Here is a 19,178-nt window from a genome sequence, read left to right on the forward strand (position 1 = left end):
AAGCGTGGGTTTTCAGATTCTGTCATTGATACTCTTGTCCAGGCTAGAAAGCCGGTAACTAGGAAAATTTACCATAAAATATGGAAAAAATATATCTGTTGGTGTGAATCTAAAGGATTCCCATGGAACAAGATAAAAATTCCTAAGATTCTATCCTTTCTACAAGAGGGTTTGGAGAAAGGATTATCTGCAAGTTCTTTGAAGGGACAGATTTCTGCTTTATCTGTTTTACTTCACAAAAAGCTGGCGGCTGTGCCAGATGTTCAAGCTTTTGTTCAGGCTCTGGTTAGAATCAAGCCTGTTTACAAACCTTTGACTCCTCCTTGGAGTCTCAATTTAGTTCTTTCAGTTCTTCAAGGGGTTCCGTTTGAACCCTTACATTCCGTAGATATTAAGTTACTATCTTGGAAAGTTTTGTTTTTGGTTGCAATTTCTTCTGCTAGAAGAGTTTCAGAGTTATCTGCTCTGCAGTGTTCTCCTCCTTATCTGGTGTTCCATGCAGATAAGGTGGTTTTGCGTACTAAACCTGGTTTTCTTCCGAAAGTTGTTTCTAACAAAAACATTAACCAGGAGATAGTTGTGCCTTCTTTGTGTCCGAATCCAGTTTCAAAGAAGGAACGTTTGTTACACAATTTGGATGTAGTTCGTGCTCTAAAATTCTATTTAGAGGCTACAAAGGACTTCAGACAAACATCTTCGTTGTTTGTTGTTTATTCTGGTATAAGGAGAGGTCAAAAAGCAACTTCTACCTCTCTCTCTTTTTTGCTTAAAAGCAACATCCGATTGGCTTATGAGACTGCCGGACGGCAGCCTCCTGAAAGAATCACAGCTCACTCCACTAGGGCTGTGGCTTCCACATGGGCCTTCAAGAACGAGGCTTCTGTTGATCAGATATGTAAGGCAGCGACTTGGTCTTCACTGCACACTTTTACCAAATTTTACAAATTTGATACTTTTGCTTCTTCTGAGGCTATTTTTGGGAGAAAGGTTTTGCAAGCCGTGGTGCCTTCCATCTAGGTGACCTGATTTGCTCCCTCCCATCATCCGTGTCCTAAAGCTTTGGTATTGGTTCCCACAAGTAAGGATGACGCCGTGGACCGGACACACCTATGTTGGAGAAAACAGAATTTATGCTTACCTGATAAATTACTTTCTCCAACGGTGTGTCCGGTCCACGGCCTGCCCTGGTTTTTTTAATCAGGTCTGATGAATTATTTTCTCTAACTACAGTCACCACGGTATCATATGATTTCTCCTATGCATATTCCTCCTTTACGTCGGTCGAATGACTGGGGTAGGCGGAGCCTAGGAGGGATCATGTGACCAGCTTTGCTGGGCTCTTTGCCATTTCCTGTTGGGGAAGAGAATATCCCACAAGTAAGGATGACGCCGTGGACCGGACACACCGTTGGAGAAAGTAATTTATCAGGTAAGCATAAATTCTGTTTTTCCTTAACCCAGAGCTGTCCCGCTTTCCTTGTAAACCAGGCAGTTTGGATAAAACCTCTGTGAGGGTTGTATTCATAACTGTGGCCATGTCTTGTAAAGTAAATGAATTCGACGCACTAGAGGTACTTGGCGTCACTTGTGCGGGCGTTACTGGTTGTGACACTTGGGGAGAGCTAGAAGGCAAACCCTCATTTACTTCTGACTGAGAATCATCTATTGCTCTATTTTTAAGTGCTAATATATGTTCTTTATAGTTTATAGACATATCAGTACAATTGGGACACATTCTAAGAGAGGGTTCCACAATGGCTTCCAAACATATTGAACAAGGATTTTCCTTGGTGTCAGACATGTTAAACAGGCTAGTAATGTAACAAGCAAGCTTGGAAAACACTGTAATCAAAGTAAATAACACTTAGAAATAAAACAGTACTGTGCCTTTAAGAGAAATAAAGCTGCACAAATTCTGCAAAACAGTGTAAAAAAGCAGTAAACTTAACAAAATTTTACAGCAGTATCATATAGCCTTAGTAATAACCCCTATGCAAATAAACAAATAACCCCTTAATGGCAAAACCGGATTGAAAAAACGTCAAAACCGGTAAAAAAAGACTTTCAGCACCTTGCCACAGCTCTGCTGTGGCGCCTACCTGCCCTTCAGAACAATTTGTGGGGAAAAAAAAACAGAATTTATGCTTACCTGATAACTTACTTTCTCCAACGGTGTGTCCGGTCCACGGCGTCATCCATAACTTGTGGGAATATTCTCTTCCCCAACAGGAAATGGCAAAGAGCACAGCAAAAGCTGTCCATATAGCCCCTCCCAGGCTCCACCCCCCCAGTCATTCGACCGACGGTTAGGAGAAAAAAAAGGAGAAACTATAGGGTGCCGTGGTGACTGTAGTGTATAGAGAAAGAAATTTTTCAAACCTGATTAAAAAAACCAGGGCGGGCCGTGGACCGGACACACCGTTGGAGAAAGTAATTTATCAGGTAAGCATAAATTCTGTTTTCTCCAACATTGGTGTGTCCGGTCCACGGCGTCATCCATAACTTGTGGGAACCAATTTCTCCCAAAAATAGCCTCCTGAAGAAGCATAAGTATCAAATTAGTAGAATTTGGCAAAAGTGTGCAGAGAAGACCAAGTCGCTGCCTTACATATCTGATCAACAGAAGCCTCGTTCTTGAAGGCCCATGTGGAAGCCACAGCCCTAGTAGAGTGAGCTGTGATTCGTTCAGGAGGCTGCCGTCCGGCAGTCTCATAAGCCAATCTGATTATGCTTTTCAGCCAGAAAGAAAGAGGTAGCAGTAGCTTTTTGTCCTCTCCTCTTACCAGAATAAACGACAAACAAAGAAGAAGTTTGTCTGAAATCCTTCGTTGCTTCTAAATAGAACTTTAAAGCACGGACTACATCTAAATTGTGTAACAAACGTTCCTTCTTTGAAACTGGATTCGGACACAAAGAAGGAACAACTATTTCCTGGTTAATATTCTTGTTGGAAACAACTTTTGGAAGAAAACCAGGCTTGGTACGCAAAATAACCTTATCTGAATGGAACACCAGATAAGGAGGATCACACTGCAAAGCAGATAATTTAGAAACTCTTCTAGCAGAAGAAATAGCAACCAAAAACAGAACTTTCCAAGATAGTAACTTGATATCTATGGAATGTAAAGGTTCAAACGGAACCCCTTGAAGAACTGAAAGAATTAAATTTAGACTCCAGGGAGAAGTCAAGGGTCTGTATACAGGCTTGATTTCTGACCAAAGCCTGTACAAAAGCTTGTACATCTGGCACAGCTGCCAGTCGTTTGTGTAACAAGACAGATAAAGCAGAAATCTGTCCTTTTAGAGAACTCGCTGACAATCCCTTATCCAAACCTTCTTGGAGAAAGGAGAGGATCTTAGGAATTTTAATCTTACTCCAGGAGAATCCCTTGGATTCACACCAACAGATATATCTTTTCCATATTTTATGGTAAATCTTTCTAGTCACAGGTTTTCTGGCTTGGACCAGAGTATCTATCACTGAATCTGAAAACCCACGCTTGGATAAAATCAAACGTTCAATTTCCAAGCAGTCAGCTGCAGAGAAACTAGATTTGGATGTTCGAATGGACCTTGTACTAGAAGATCCTGTCTCAAAGGTAGCTTCCATGGTGGAGCCGATGACATATTCACCAGGTCTGCATACCAAATCCTGCGCGGCCACGCAGGAGCTATGATAATCACTGAGGCCTTCTCCTGTTTGATCCTGGCTACAAGCCTGGGAAGGAGAGGGAACGGTGGAAACGCATAAGCTAGGTTGAACGACTAAGGCGCCACTAATGCATCCACTAGAGTTGCCTTGGGATCCCTGGATCTGGACCCATAGCAAGGAACCTTGAAGTTCTGACGAGACGCCATCAGATCCATGTCTGGAATGCCCCATAATTGAGTCAACTGGGCAAACACCTCCGGGTGGAGTTCCCACTCCCCCGGATGGAAAGTCTGACGACTCAGATAATCCGCCTCCCAGTTGTCTACTCCTGGGATGTGGATTGCAGATAGGTGGCAGGAGTGATCCTCTGCCCATTTGATGATTTTGGATACCTCTCTCATCGCCAAGGAACTCCTTGTTCCCCCGATGGTTGATGTAAGCTACAGTCGTCATGTTGTCTGACTGGAATCTTATGAATCCGGCCTTCGCTAATTGAGGCCAAGCCCGGAGAGCATTGAATATCGCTCTCAGTTCCAGGATGTTGATCGGGAGAAGAGACTCTTCCCGAGACCATAAACCCTGAGCTTTCAGGGAATCCCAGACCGCGCCCCAGCCTAATAGACTGGCGTCGGTCGTGACAATGACCCACTCTGGTCTGCGGAAACTCATTCCCTGAGACAGGTGATCCTGGGACAACCACCAACGGAGTGAGTCTCTGGTCATCTGGTCTACTTGAATCTTTGGAGACAAGTCTGTATAGTCCCCATTCCACTGCTTGAGCATGCACAGTTGTAATGGTCTTAGATGAATTCGAGCAAAAGGAACTATGTCCATTGCTGCAACCATCAACCCTACTACTTCCATGCACTGAGCTATGGAAGGCTGCAGAATAGAGTGAAGAACTTGACAAACGTTTAGAAGCTTTGACTTTCTGACTTCTGTCAGGAAGATCTTCATTTCTAAAGAATCTATTATTGTTCCCAAAAAGTGAACTCTTGTTGACGGAGACAGGGAACTCTTTTCTACGTTCACCTTCCACCTGTGAGATCTGAGAAAGGCTAGAACAATGTCTGTATGAGCCTTTGCTTTGGAAAGAGACGCTTGGATTAGAATGTTGTCCAGATAAGGTGCCACTGCAATACCCCTTGGTCTTAGAACCGCTAAAAGGGACCCGAGCACCTTTGTGAAAATTCTTGGAGCAGTGGCTAGCCCGAATGGGAGAGCCACGAACTGATAATGTTTGTCCAGAAAGGCGAACCTTAGGAACTGATGATGATCTTTGTGGATAGGAATATGTAGATACGCATCCTTTAAATACACGGTAGTCATAAATTGACCCTCCTGGATTGTAGGTAAAATTGTTCGAATGGTTTCCATTTTGAACGATGGAACTCTGAGAAATTTGTTTAGAATTTTTAAATCCAGAATTGGTCTGAAAGTTCCCTCTTTTTTGGGAACTACAAACAGATTTGAGTAAAACCCCTGACCTTGTTCCACAGTTGGAACTGGGTGTATCACTCCCATCTTTAAACAGGTCTTCTACACAATGTAAGAATGCCTGTCTCTTTATTTGGTTTGAAGATAAGTGAGACATGTGGAACCTTCCCCTTGGGGGTAGTTCCTTGAATTCTAGAAGATAATCCTGAGAGACTATTTCTAGTGCCCAGGGATCCTGAACATCTCTTGCCCAAGCCTGAGCAAAGAGAGAGTCTGCCCCCTACTAGATCCGGTCCCGGATCGGGGGCTACCCCTTCATGCTGTTTTGGTAGCAGCAGCAGGCTTCTTGGCCTGTTTACCCTTGTTCCAGCCTTGCATTGGTTTCCAAGCTGGTTTAGTCTGGGAAGCGTTACCCTCTTGTCTAGAGGCTGCAGAGTTGGAAGCCGGTCCGTTCCTGAAATTGCGAAAGGAACGAAAATTGGACTTATTCTTAGCCTTGAAAGGTCTATCTTGTGGGAGGGCATGGCCCTTTTCCCCCAGTGATGTCTGAAATAATCTTTCAATTCTGGCCCAAAAAGGGTCTTACCTTTGAAAGGGATATTAAGCAATTTTGTCTTGGAAGATACATCCGCCGACCAAGACTTTAGCCAGAGCGCGCCACAATTGCAAACCCTGAATTTTTCGCCGCTATCCTCGCTAACTGCAAAGCGGCGTCTAAAATAAAGGAATTAGCTAACTTAAGTGCGTGAATTCTGTCCATGACTTCCTCATACGGAGTCTCCCTACTGAGCGACTTTTCCAGTTCCTCGAACCAGAACCACGCCGCTGTAGTGACATGAATAATGCACGAAATAGGTTGAAGGAGGTAACCTTGCTGTACAAAAATCTTTTTAAGCAAACCCTCCAATTTTTTATCCATAGGATCTTTGAAAGCACAATTGTCCTCAATGGGAATGGTCGTGCGCTTGGCTAGTGTAGAATCCGCCCCCTCGACCTTAAGTCCTTCCTGGGGTCGACCATAGGGAACAATTTCTTAAATATAGGAGGAGGGACAAAAAGGTATGCCTCCCACTCATTCACTATGTCCGCCACCCGTTTAGGTATCGGAAAGGCATCAGGGTGCACCGGGACCTCTAGGAACTTGTCCATTTTGCACAATTTTTCTGGGATGACCAGATTGTCACAATCATCCAGAGTAGATAGCACCTCCTTAAGTAATGCGCGGAGATGCTCTAATTTAAATGTCACAACATCAGGTTCTGCCTGCTGAGAAATTCTTCCTGTATCAGAAATTTCTCCATCTGACAAACCCTCCCTCACTGCCGCTTCAGACTGGTGTGAGGGTATGACAGAAAAATTATCATCAGCGCCCTCCTGCTCTACAGTGTTTAAAACAGAGCAATCGCGCTTTCTCTGAAATGCTGGCATTTTGGATAAAATATTAGCTATGGAGTTATCCATTACTGCCGTCAATTGTTGCATAGTAACAAGCATTGGCGCGCTAGAAGTACTAGGGGTCGCCTGCGCGGGCATAACTGGTATAGACACAGAAGGAGATGATGTAGAACTAACTCTACTTCCTTCATCTGAGGAATCATCCTGGGCAACCTTACTATTTGTGACAGTACTGTCCTTACTATGTTTGGACGCTATGGCACAACTATCACATATATTTGAAGGGGGAACCACATTGGCTTCCATACATACAGAACATGATCTATCTGAAGGTACAGACATGTTAAACAGGCTTAAACTGGTTAATAAAGTACAAAAACCTTTTTAAAACAAAACCGTTACTGTCTCTTTAAATGTTAAACAGGGCACACTTTATTACTGAATATGTGAAAAACTATGAAGGAATTATCCAATCTTTACCAAATTTTCACCACAGTGTCTTAATGCATTCAAAGTATTGCACCCCAATTTTCAAGCTGTTAACCCTTAAAACGGAGCCGTTTGCAATTTTAACCCCACTACAGTCCCAGCCACAGCCTTTGTTGCGACTTCACCAATCCCAGGGGGGTATACGATACTAATTCAAGCCTTCTAGGAATGTTTTCAGTGGATACCAGACCCTCACACATGCAGCTGCATGCACTGTACTCAAAAGTAACTGCGCAATAATGGCGCGAAAATGAGGCTCTGCCTACTATAGTGAAAGGCCCTTCCTGACTGGGAAGGTGTCTAAACTAGGTGCCTGGCGATAAAAACATTCCCCAAACAATAAAAGTGTGAAAATTACTTCAAACTTTCAAAAATAACTTAAATAAGCAATCTATTTAGCCCTTAAGAGTGTCCACCAGTTAATAGAAAGAATAAAGGGCTTATTATGGGCTAAGTCTAAGAAAATGGCTTACCGATCCCCATGAGGGAAAAATGACAGCCTTCCAGCATTACACAGTCTTGTTAGAAAAATGGCTAGTCATACCTTGAGCAGAAAAGTCTGCAAACTGTTCCCCCCAACTGAAGTTCTCTCAGCTCAACAGTCCTGCGTGAGAACAGCAATTTATTTTAGTTACTGCTGCTAAAATCATACTCCTCTTTTAAACAGAACTCTTCATCTCTTTCTGTTTCAGAGTAAATCTGTTTCAGAGTAAATAGTACATACCAGCACTATTTTAAAATAAACTCTTGATAGAAGAATAAAAAACTACAACTAAACACCACATACTCTTCACCATCTCCGTGGGGATGCTACTTGTTCAGAGCGGCAAAGAGAATGACTGGGGTGGCGGAGCCTGGGAGGGGCTATATGGACAGCTTTTGCTGTGCTCTTTGCCATTTCCTGTTGGGGAAGAGAATATTCCCACAAGTTATGGATGACGCCGTGGACCGGACACACCAATGTTGGAGAAAACTTATTTTACAGCCCTCAAACACAGCAGGAACCTGGAGAAGCAGTTGGATGAAACTGCGCAACTGAGGTGCGATAATAGGCCCCTCCCACCTCACTCAATGTTTTGAGGCCTAACAGAAAAACACCAGAGTGTCTCTTAATTAACCATGTGGGTTAAAAAACCCTAAAACAAGCCACAATGACCCCTCTAGTCCCTTCAAAAAAAACGTTATAATTGCATCATTTACTGAATAAACAAAAACGTTTTTACCTAACAGTGTCATCAGTAACTAATAAGCCCTTCATGCAAGCTGAAATTCCTATCCAAGTGTCTGAATACAGCTTACCCTTCCCTCATGGGGATATTGCCAGCCTTTTCTAGAATTAACACAGTCTGTCTAGAAAAATATAGACTGAACATACCTCATATGCAGTTTAACCTGCAAACCGTTCCCCAAACTGAAGTTTTGGCCAGGAGGAGGCAAAACACCCCACACCACAGCTTTAAAAGGGGGGGGAAGAATAATATGCACAGATATGATTATAAAAATCCAGTATAAAAGCATTTAAAAACTTACTTAGCAGCTCCCAATTTGCACTGTTAATGAGATTTGCCTGAGACACCCACTGAAAGGGGCTGAGAGCAATCTCCCCCAATCTGCATATGAAGAGACCCATTATACAAACAGAAGCAGTCTGTATACATCTAAAACTTTGGAGCTTGGTTGAAAATCAGCAAAATGTTAATTAAAAAAGGAAAAACTATACATTTTTACAAAAACACATCCAGATGGGCTATAAAAATTGATCTACAAAACATTTATGCAAAGAAAAATCTAGTGTACAATGTCAATTTAAGTATCCCTCCCACTTCCCTCTCTCTGTAGTAAATATAGCCCAGATAGGAAAGAAAAGCAAGAGAAAGCAAAATAGAGAGAGAAAAAAAAAAAAAAAAAAGAGAAAGAAATCCTCCACACCTTATGGTAAATCTCTCTCGTAACTGGTTTATGAGCTTGCACCAAGGTTCTCAATTACTGAGTCCGACAATCCTCTCAGAGAGAATCAACTATTCAATATCCAAGCAGCTAAGCTGAGAGACTAAAGGGTTTGATGAAAAAAAGCCCTCATACCAGTTAGTCTAGCCAAAGGAGGAGACGCCATGCGGCGGCACTGAACATCCAAACCGGATCGGAGTACCAGGTTCTGTGCTGCTAGGAGCTTTGAAAATGTCCAGAGTATTTTTTGTTTCAGGCCTTGGCAGGAGGGCAATTGGAGGAAAGATGTACACTAGATAAATTGCCAAGGAGTTGTCAAAGCATTCACTAGATCCGCCTGAGGATCGATCAACCCGGAATAAGACCGGGCACAGAGACAGAACAGACGTCTCTCCAATCATCCTGCAAGCACGAAATGCAACTGAAGAGGCAAAGTCCTCCCAGTGTCTAACCATAGAATTCCAAAGTATTCGACGTTGAAAAAGTGTGCAATACACCCAGGTGAAAAACCCCAAGGTTGAGAACACAGAGTCCACAACAGGACGACACAGAGGGTACCTTGAGGAAGAAGAAGCAGGCAAGCAAGAAACAGACCACAAAAATAACCCCCAGACAGAGGGCACGTTCCAGGCAACCTAAGTCGTCGGACCTACACCCTACATCAGAACGGCCTGCAGATCTCTTGACCTTAAACTGTACCTTGGTGTCCTGACGGGACGCCATCAGATCTAATTCCGGCACCCCCCATTTAAGGACTAAGCTGGAAAACGCCTCCGGATGGAGTTTCCACTCCCCGGGATGAAAAGTCTGTCTGCTCAGAAAATCCGCTTCCCAGTTGTCTACTCATGGAATGTGGATGGCAGATAGACAGCAATTGTGGGGCTCTGCCCACTGAAGAATCTGAGTAACCTCCTTCATGGCTAAGGAACTCTGAGTTCCTCCCTGGTGATTGATGTAAGCCACAGAGGTTATGTTGTCTGACTGGAACCTGATAAACTGAGGCCAAGCCAATAGAGCATTGTAAATCACCCTCAACTTCAAGATGATGGGAAGAGAAGACTCCTCCCGAGTCCAAAGGCCCTGAGCTTGTAACGAGTTTCAAACTGCTGCCCAGCGTCCGTGGTCACAATCACCCAGGAAAGTCTCCTAAAGCATGTGCCCTGAGACAGATGTTCCTGAGAAATCCACCATGGGAGAGAATCCCTTGACGACTGATCTAACTCTATTCTCTGAGATAGATCCGCATGGTCGCCATTCCATTGTCTGAGCATGCACAACTCGAGAGCTCTCAAATGGAATCAAGCAAAAGGAATGATGTCCATGGAAGTCACCATCAGACCGATTACCTCCATACATTGAGCCACTGAAGAATGAGCAGTAGCCTGAAGAGAGAGGCAAGAGGAAATGATTTTGTTTTTCCTGACCTCTGTCAGAAAAATCTTCATCAATATAGAATCTATTATGGTCCCTAAGAACACTACTTTTGTAGCAGGGGAAAGGGAGCTTTTTTCCAGATTCACATACCATCCATGGGAACGAAGAAAAGACCATATCTCTGTGTGAGATTTTGCTTGTTGAAAAGATGGCGCCTGAACCAATATGTCGTCAACGTAGGGTGCCACAGCAATTCCATGAGAACAGAGCACTGCCAAAAGAGCCCCCAGAACCTTTGAAAAAATTCTGGGAGCCGTGGCTAGACCAAACGGAAAAGCCACAAACTGAAAATGTTTGTCCAGAAAGGCAAATCTCAGGAATCTGCGATGGTTCATGTGAAAAGGAACATGAAGATAGGCATCTTTTAGGTCTATGGTTGTCATGAACTGACCCTCTTGTACTAAAGGAAAAATGGAGCGTATAGTCTCCATCTTAAAGGATGGAACTTTGAGAAACTTGTTTAGACACTTCAAGTCTAGAATTGGATGGAAAGTTCTCTCTTTTTTACCCCCCATATGATACGATCCCGGACTGGGGGCAAACCCTTCATGCGGATTTGGAATCAGCTGTGGGTTTCTTTGATTGTTTCCCCTTGTTCCAAGACTGATTGGGTTTCCAAGAAGACCTGGATTGTTCATGCTTGGAAGAAGAGGAAGGCTTTCCTCTGAAGTTACGAAAGGAACGGAAATTACTCTGACGTCCTTTAGGCCTATTATCTTGGACGTAGAGAAAGACCCTTTTCCACCCGTAATAGAGATCATTTCTGCTAAACCGGGTCCAAACAAGGTTTTGCCCTTGTAAGGAATCGCCAGAAGCTTGACTTTAGAGGAAACGTCCGCAGACCAGGATTTTTAACCACAACGCCCTGTGGGCTAGGACAGCGAAACTAGAAGTTTTAGCCCCCTAGTCTAACAACCGGTAAAATGGCACCTGCAATAAAGGAATTGGCCAACTTAAGAACTTTAATCCTAACTTGAATTTCATCCAAGGAAGTCTCTACTTGAAGAGAATCAGACAAGGCATTGAATTAATAAAATCCGGCACTAGTCACGGTGGCAATACACACCGCAGGTTGCCATTGGAGACCTTGATGAACCTAAATCTTTTTCAAATAAGCCTCCAGCTTCTTGTCCATCAGATCCTTAAAAGAGCAGCTATCCTCAATAGGAATAGTGGTTCTCTTAGCCAGAGTGCAAATGGCCCCTTCAACTTTGGGTACAGTATACCAAGGGACTTTAATGGAGTCCTCAACAGGAAACATTTTCTTAAAAATGGGAGACGGGGGGAAAAAAAAAAAAAAAAAAAAAAAAAAAGACACCCCTGGTTTCTCCCATTCCTGTGAGATAATTTCCCTAGGACGGTCCGCCACATGAAAAACCTCCAAAGTGGAAGGTTCATCAAAGAAACTAGTTTACTAGATTTCTTAGGAGTAACGACAGGGGTATCAGAATCATCTAAAGTAGCTAAAACCTCCCTTAACAATACACAAACGTGTTCAAGCTTAAATCTGAAGGATACCACCTGAGTCTCAGGAGGAGGAATTATACTGTCCGAATCTGAGATTTCACCCTCAGAAAGTCCAGATGTATCTTTTTCAAACTTATAAGAAAGGGCAACTTGGGAAGCAGAACTGAGGGCAGGCACCTTACTTTCTGAATTTCCTCTTGCGTTTTCCCTGTAATCTGGGAATGGCAGCTAATGCCGCAGATACCGCTGAAGATACCTGGGCAGCAATTTCTGCTTTTAAATAAACTCCACTAGGAGTTATACAGGAACCGCAGGGCACTGCATATGATGCCATTGAGGCTTGGGACGTAGCAGGAGAAAGCCGAGGTATTATTTTAACAGCATAATCCTGAGAGACATTAGTCTCAAAAATGTTACCTTTATTTTGCAAGGTTTTCTTGACACATGAACAAAATTGCACAGGAGCTGCAATAAACATATTAAGCATGAATTCATGAGAGCAGGCTCTTGCTCCATATCAGACATATTGTGAAACAATTAAACATGTACAGATAAGTTTCAAATATTTTAATATTCAATTAAATAAGCTAAGGAAAAAATACACTTTAAATTTTATCCCAAATTAGGATAGATCCCCAGCTAAAATTATGTGAGAAAAAGTTAAGAAAAAACCCATTTAATAAGCATCAAATAAACTTCTAAAATACCAATCAGGCAACCCCACACCTCAATTACGGAGGTGCCTTACCACTACCAATTAAGACCGGATCACCCAGAAATGGAGAAAAACTACTTTTTCCTAAGAAACGTTATAAAGTAAAGCTGGTCATGTGACCGCAACTGCCGAGCACGACACAGAAGCACTAAAAATAGCTTCCTGGTACACCATTTTTTCAAACCAGACAATTTAAGATGTTGCATCGTTTTTTTTTTTTTTTTTTTTTTTTTTTTTATTATTTTTAAATAAATCTTTTATTGAGATCCTTGATATACATACATCATAAAGAAATATGACCAAAAGTTCACAGGCACATCTGACATTTTTGCGCTGAATGCGTACATGCAATGGTATTTCGTCAGTCATGCAAGGCATAAATAAAATATAATATAAAGTATTATAAGGTCAGTTACATTCAGAATCTCTTGTTTTTCCTATGCTGTTCAGGAAGAACTTATTTAACAATGGTTAATACAACGGTTACACATGAACCAACTGTTATAGGAAGTATAACTCCTAAGAATATGATAACCATAACAATAAAATAGTTCAATACATAATAATATAGTATGTGAGAGCTGAGTTTTGGTCTAACTTCAGACCAACAAGAGCAGAATCAGCGGGTAAGCACCACTTTACAATACTTATGTAGCAAATAAGCTACAACATACTCTTACATTATATATCACAGTATTACATATATAAACGACAATGACAGAGCATGTAGAAGGAAGGAGAAAAAAGGTAGGAAGGGGATAAGGAGAGAATGGGAGGGAGCGAGGTGAGGGGGGGGGAAGAGCTATGAGATATTCAATCAAAGTAATTTAGCGGGGTATCACCTCAACTAAAACTATCAATAAATTAGAATTCAGGGTGGAATTACTCGTACTAGAGTGAATGGAAAGTAGCAGTGTATGAGGCGTACTACTCCTAGAACCAATTGAATAAGTTGAGTCTAAATAAAGTAGGAGCAGGTGTACCAACCCCCGGCCACATGCTATAAGGGGGGGAAAAAAAAACATATTGAAGAACTTACTAAAGAGGCTGAACTCAACAGACAGAAACAAAACTTTGCAATTTAAACAAGTCTGAATATACATCAAAACATAGGTAGTATCAGAAATATCTTTGGGCATTGATTATTACAGGTTCAGGCGAAGTGTACCGTCTTATAAAAGTAGTATAACACACTCAGTATCGTAGGACTCCTGGACGTATGACATATATACTAATGTTACGCATATCTAGTTCAGCCATTGGTGCTACACAACCCGTAGAGAGAGCAGGAGTGAGGCCTCACAGCTGTTACTTCTCCAGCCCCCCACAGCGCATTACTGCACCACCAATAGGATGAATAAAACCAACATAAATAGTAAAATGACACATTGCAAACATTTACCTGTAGACAAAATACATATATAACACATAAAATATAGTAAGTTAACTTTTCTATCTTATATCCAGACCCATAGATATATGTTATTGTCCCATAAACATAGGTAAGTTTGTAAAGTTCAGTCCCATGTCTATAGAGAACACATACATATATACACACACACACACACATATATGAAAAAGTCAGTGGTATAGCACTCTCAAACAAGGTCCAGGGTGCACAGCAAAAGTTGCAAATAATCCCAGAAAGAAGCAGGCACTCTCCGTTTAAATTTTCAAGTTATTTACTTAGTTACGTTTCGGGGTTTAACCCCCGTCCTCAGACTTACAGCAAAAAACACAATGCAAGCTTTCAAATCCAAACAAACTGAAAACAAGGGAAGGGTGCACAGGAATATGTAATCACCCTAGACATATACAAAACACGGAAGGGAACTGCACTCTCATACCGGACCGGGTACACATCCCAGACTTCAAACGTGATAAAATTTATTTGATGTGACGTTTCGGGACTTGACACGTCCCTTCCTCTGACAAGTGAAAACTCCAAACAAACAGACTTATAAAGGCATACAAAACCCACCCCCAGCTGTAACACCAATCACTGGAAACCGTGTGCAAAACACTATGGTCAAAACCAATAATTTATACATGTGTGTTCAATATATATGTATTCACAAATTCATAGTGAAAAAATAAGCAGTTGCTGCAGCATTAATAAAAGGTAATACAAAGTGTAATACATGTGTAAAACATGTGTAGATATAGCACAAATATTGCCCCATGTACTCATTTAAAATCACAATACAGTTCGCATTCCCCATTGCACCCCTATGTCAAAAATGGACTCTCCTCCATCCCTCTCACGTCACATTGGGATACTATCACAGAGGGATACTCCCCTCATACCAATCAATTCAAAAGTTCACAAATCAGAAACTCTGTGGTTACTTCTAATCAGCGGCAATCATTTCAATCATATTCATCACCACTATATATATATATATATATATATATATATATATATATATATATATATATATATATATATATATATATATATATATATATATATACATACATACATACATACTATATATAATGTATGTGTGTGTGTATATATATATATATATATATATATATATATATATATATATATATATATATATATATATATGTATATATGTATGTGTGTATATATACATACATACATACATACACACACACACACACACACCGTGGACTCATCATATCTTAGGAAAGAAAACAGATAATGCCGCAGAAGATACCTGTGCAGCAAAATCTGCAGGCAGATAAACTCCTCCAGGAGGCTGAAAGGAACTACAGGGCACTGTATGTGACGCCATGGAGGCTTGGGACATTAGAGGAGAAAGCTGTGGCATTACCTGGACAGCATCATCCTGAGAGACATTAGGCTCAGAAACAAAAAGTTTATCTATACATTTCAAAGTTCTTTCTAAACACGAGGAACAAAATTGCATGGGTAGAACAATTTGGGCCTTAAGACAAACATTCGTCCATAGGAACCGACGTCTGCTCCATGTTCAAAGCTTAAGGTATTCTGCACAGAAATAACCCGAAAGAATAAAAAATAAAGAATTTTTTAAAATTTTAAAAATTAGTTCTGTCACTTTAAATTTAAATCTTAGAGCGATATTGCACTAAAAAAAATGTACCCCAATGAAGGCCCTCTACACCTCAGCAAACTGAGGTGCCCTACCTGCCCCTGCGGAGTACATAAGACTTGTCAGAATAACCTTGACAGTCTCCTTAATAAAACTAGCACAGCCGATGCCGCTCCGATCTGAGAGCGCAAGAAACATAGTGATGTGACCGGCTGAACTGAAACTGCACCACAAAGTGAAAGCGCGCGTGTCAAAGCCGGCTAAGACTTAACAGGAAATGGACTTGCGCTTCCCCTACATTCAGACTTAATTGTGCCTTTCTTAATGTGATTTTGATTACAGATACAGACCCTTTGCTCCCAATAATGTTCAACGCTTAAAGGGACCTTTATAGTTTTACACAGAGTTGAAATAAATAAATACTGAGCCACAAATTTTGAAGTTAACTCCTACCTATTCATAAAGGAAGATTAACCCCAAAGTCTCTCACATACATTTTATGTGCCTGCTCACTGCCTCAATAAAATCCCTTACTTAAAGTGAAGGTCAATTTAGATGAATTAGTGCCCGGTTTTTAATAATCCTATTTAAAAACAAGGGCACTTTAATTCATCTAAATTGACATTTCACTCATTTTCTTCAAAAACTTACCTTTTAATCCTTACAGTCGCTACAGCAATTCCTCCGCCCATCGCAAGCCCTCTTCGCAGGTCCAAAATGACGAATCCGGCTTCCTCCAATCACAGCGTTGCCTCAGCCGTGATTGGAGGAAGCCCGATTCATCATTTCTGACAAAAGACCGGGGGAATCGCTGGAGCGGCTCTGAGGATTATAAGTAAGTTTTAGAAGAAAACAAGTGAAATGCCAATTTTGATGAATTAAAGTGCCCTTGTTTATAATAGGATTATTAAAAACCGGGCACTATTTCATTTAAATTGACCTTCACTTTAAGGAAGTAACATGTCCCCAATAAAAAAAAAATGCAGAGAAATCTTACTAAATGCAAGTTTTCAAGACCTAAAATGCAAAAGCACTTACCTGCACATCCAGCTGTCCGGCAGGTAGACAGCTTACAAGGCATGAAAGGACACATACTCCTTACAGAGACTTGTAGAAAAAGAAAGAACAGAGTAACCAACTCTGGCTTTCTATAACTAGGGCAGCAATGTTAGGGAGTTGTCAGGTGGTCCTTACTTTGTTTCGCAACTGCTTAAAAGCCACCACTACTCTACTGAAGAGATTGACGTGGACTCGGCTAAACCTAAATCCTTGCTTGCAGGGAAAAGTACCCAAAAAAGGAATTAATTTCTTCAGACACCGAACTTCACCTCCTCTATTGACAGAGGCAAAGAGAATGACTGGGGATTATGGGTAGGGGGGGTGACACTTAACAGCTTTGCCTCCTCCTGCTGGCCAGGAGTGATATTCCCACTAGTAATTGGAATGACGTTGTGGACTCTCCATGTCTTAGGAAATAAATAACTTATTGGATTCGCAGAAACAAGTTTTATCACTGGGTTACTTAGCTCTCTTGTAATTAAAACAGTAAAGAACATTAGATCGTATACTAGTACAGGTGCTTGGTTAAAGGTCACATTATTTGACTGCATAAGTATGAACAGCAAAAAGTAAAATCCAGATATCTAATAGTATGTGTGTCTAGCAATCATTTACAGACAAATGGTGACATACATAAATGGGCATATAAGAAGTTAGCCAACAATATATAGTGTTAATATTAACCTATTTTATACACTAAGACTTGGGTTGCATTACTCTGAGCAGCAGTTTCCTTTCTTGTAAAAGTAGATGCAAAAACTATGACTAGTTAGTTAAATGGCCCGGCTGGGACCTGTATGGGCTTCTTGAAGAATAGAGTGTTAATCAGAAGCTCACTTATCAGATCAGATAACAAAACCATCATGGAGAGAGGAGGTTAAATTAATGCAGGGCACCGCTTCAAAATCAATTGTAACATCAAAAGATTAACCAATGCCAGATCTGGAGGGTAGTATATCCTCATACCAGGAGAATTATCCCACTGAACTAGCAAGGTAATAGAGTAGTGTGAGTCTGCCTCACATAATACATCTGTTCAGACAGTTAATTTCTTAAGGCCAAGCAAAAACTCCTTGTGCCGCATCCAAAGCAGCGGTCTCATCCTGAAAAAATGATGAACACATGCCCCACTCCGGCCGCATCCCTCCCAGCTGAGGCAATATGTAAATGTGGGAACATCTCACTCTTGTAGTCATCAGGATGAGGCTAAGTGAACCCAGAGATAGTGCTTCTCACACTTGGCTGCATGCAACTACTTGGCGCTCTGTCCTCAACCTCCTCTGCCATATTTGGCTTAAACTGATATAAAACCTAAACTTTTTCTTTCATTATTCAGATAGAGCATGCAATATTAAGCAACTTTATAATTTTTTCTTGATTCTCTTGGCATCTTTATTTGAAAAGCAGGAATGTAAGCTTAAGAGCCAGTCCATTTTTGGTTCAGAACTCTGGTAGTTCTTGCTGATTGGTGGCTACATTTAGCCACCAATCAGCAAGCGGTACCCAGGGTGCTGAGCTTTTATCTCCTATGGAACTGCACAAATCCAAGTGGTCCAGTCTAGAAAGTTCTGCAGGGTATAAAAACATAATTTATGCTTACCTGATAAATTTATTTTTCTTGTAGTGTATCCAGTCCACGGATCATCCATTACTTGTGGGAAATTCTCCTTCCCAACAGGAAGTTGCAAGAGGATCACCCACAGCAGAGCTGCTATATAGCTCCTCCCCTCACTACCATATCCAGTCATTCGACCGAAACAAGACGAGAAAGGAGAAACCATAGGGTGCAGTGGTAACTGTAGTTTAATTAAAATTTAGACCTGCTTTAAAAGGACAGGGCGGGCCGTGGACTGGATACACTACAAGAGAAATAAATTTATCAGGTAAGCATAAATTATGTTTTCTCTTGTTAAGTGTATCCAGTCCACGGATCATCCATTACTTGTGGGATACCAATACCAAAGCTAAAGTACACGGATGATGGGAGTGACAAGGCAGGAACTTAAATGGAAGGAACCACTGCCTGTAGAACCTGTCTCCCAAAAACAGCCTCCGAAGAAGCAAAAGTGTCAAATTTGTAAAATTTTTAAAAAGGTGTGAAGCGAAGACCAAGTCGCAGCCTTGCAAATCTGTTCAACAGAGGCCTCATTTTTAAAGGCCCAGGTGGAAGCCACAGCTCTAGTAGAATGAGCTGTAATCCTTTCAGGGGGCTGCTGTCCAGCAGTCTCATAGGCTAAGCGTATTATGCTCCGAAGCCAAAAGGAGAGAGAGTTTGTCAAAGCTTTTTGACCTCTCCTCTGTCCAGAGTAAACGACAAACAGGGCAGATGTTTGACGAAAATCTTTAGTAGCCTGTAAGTAAAACTTCAAGGCACGGACTACGTCCAGATTATGCAAAAGACATTCCTTCTTTGAAGGATTAGGACACAATGATGGAACAACAATCTCTTGATTGATATTCCTGTTAGAAACCACCCAGGTTTGGTACGCAGAACTACCTTGTCTGAATGAAAAATCAGATAAGGAGAATCACAATGTAA

At 41.4% G+C, this 19,178-nt stretch overlaps 1 protein-coding gene across 1 annotated transcript in view; it reads right to left on the reverse strand.

Annotated features, from left to right (window-relative positions):
• Positions 1-19,178, reverse strand: part of PFN2 (profilin 2) — a 79,640-nt gene that overhangs the window by 18,766 nt on the left and 41,696 nt on the right. Inside the window, exon 3 of the mRNA XM_053711720.1 lies at positions 8,504-8,583. Within this exon, the coding sequence (XP_053567695.1) occupies positions 8,504-8,583 (80 nt within the window). The remainder of the gene's footprint in view (positions 1-8,503; positions 8,584-19,178) is intronic.

This window comes from Bombina bombina, chromosome 4, assembly GCF_027579735.1.
Source record: "Bombina bombina isolate aBomBom1 chromosome 4, aBomBom1.pri, whole genome shotgun sequence".
NCBI lineage: Eukaryota > Metazoa > Chordata > Amphibia > Anura > Bombinatoridae > Bombina > Bombina bombina.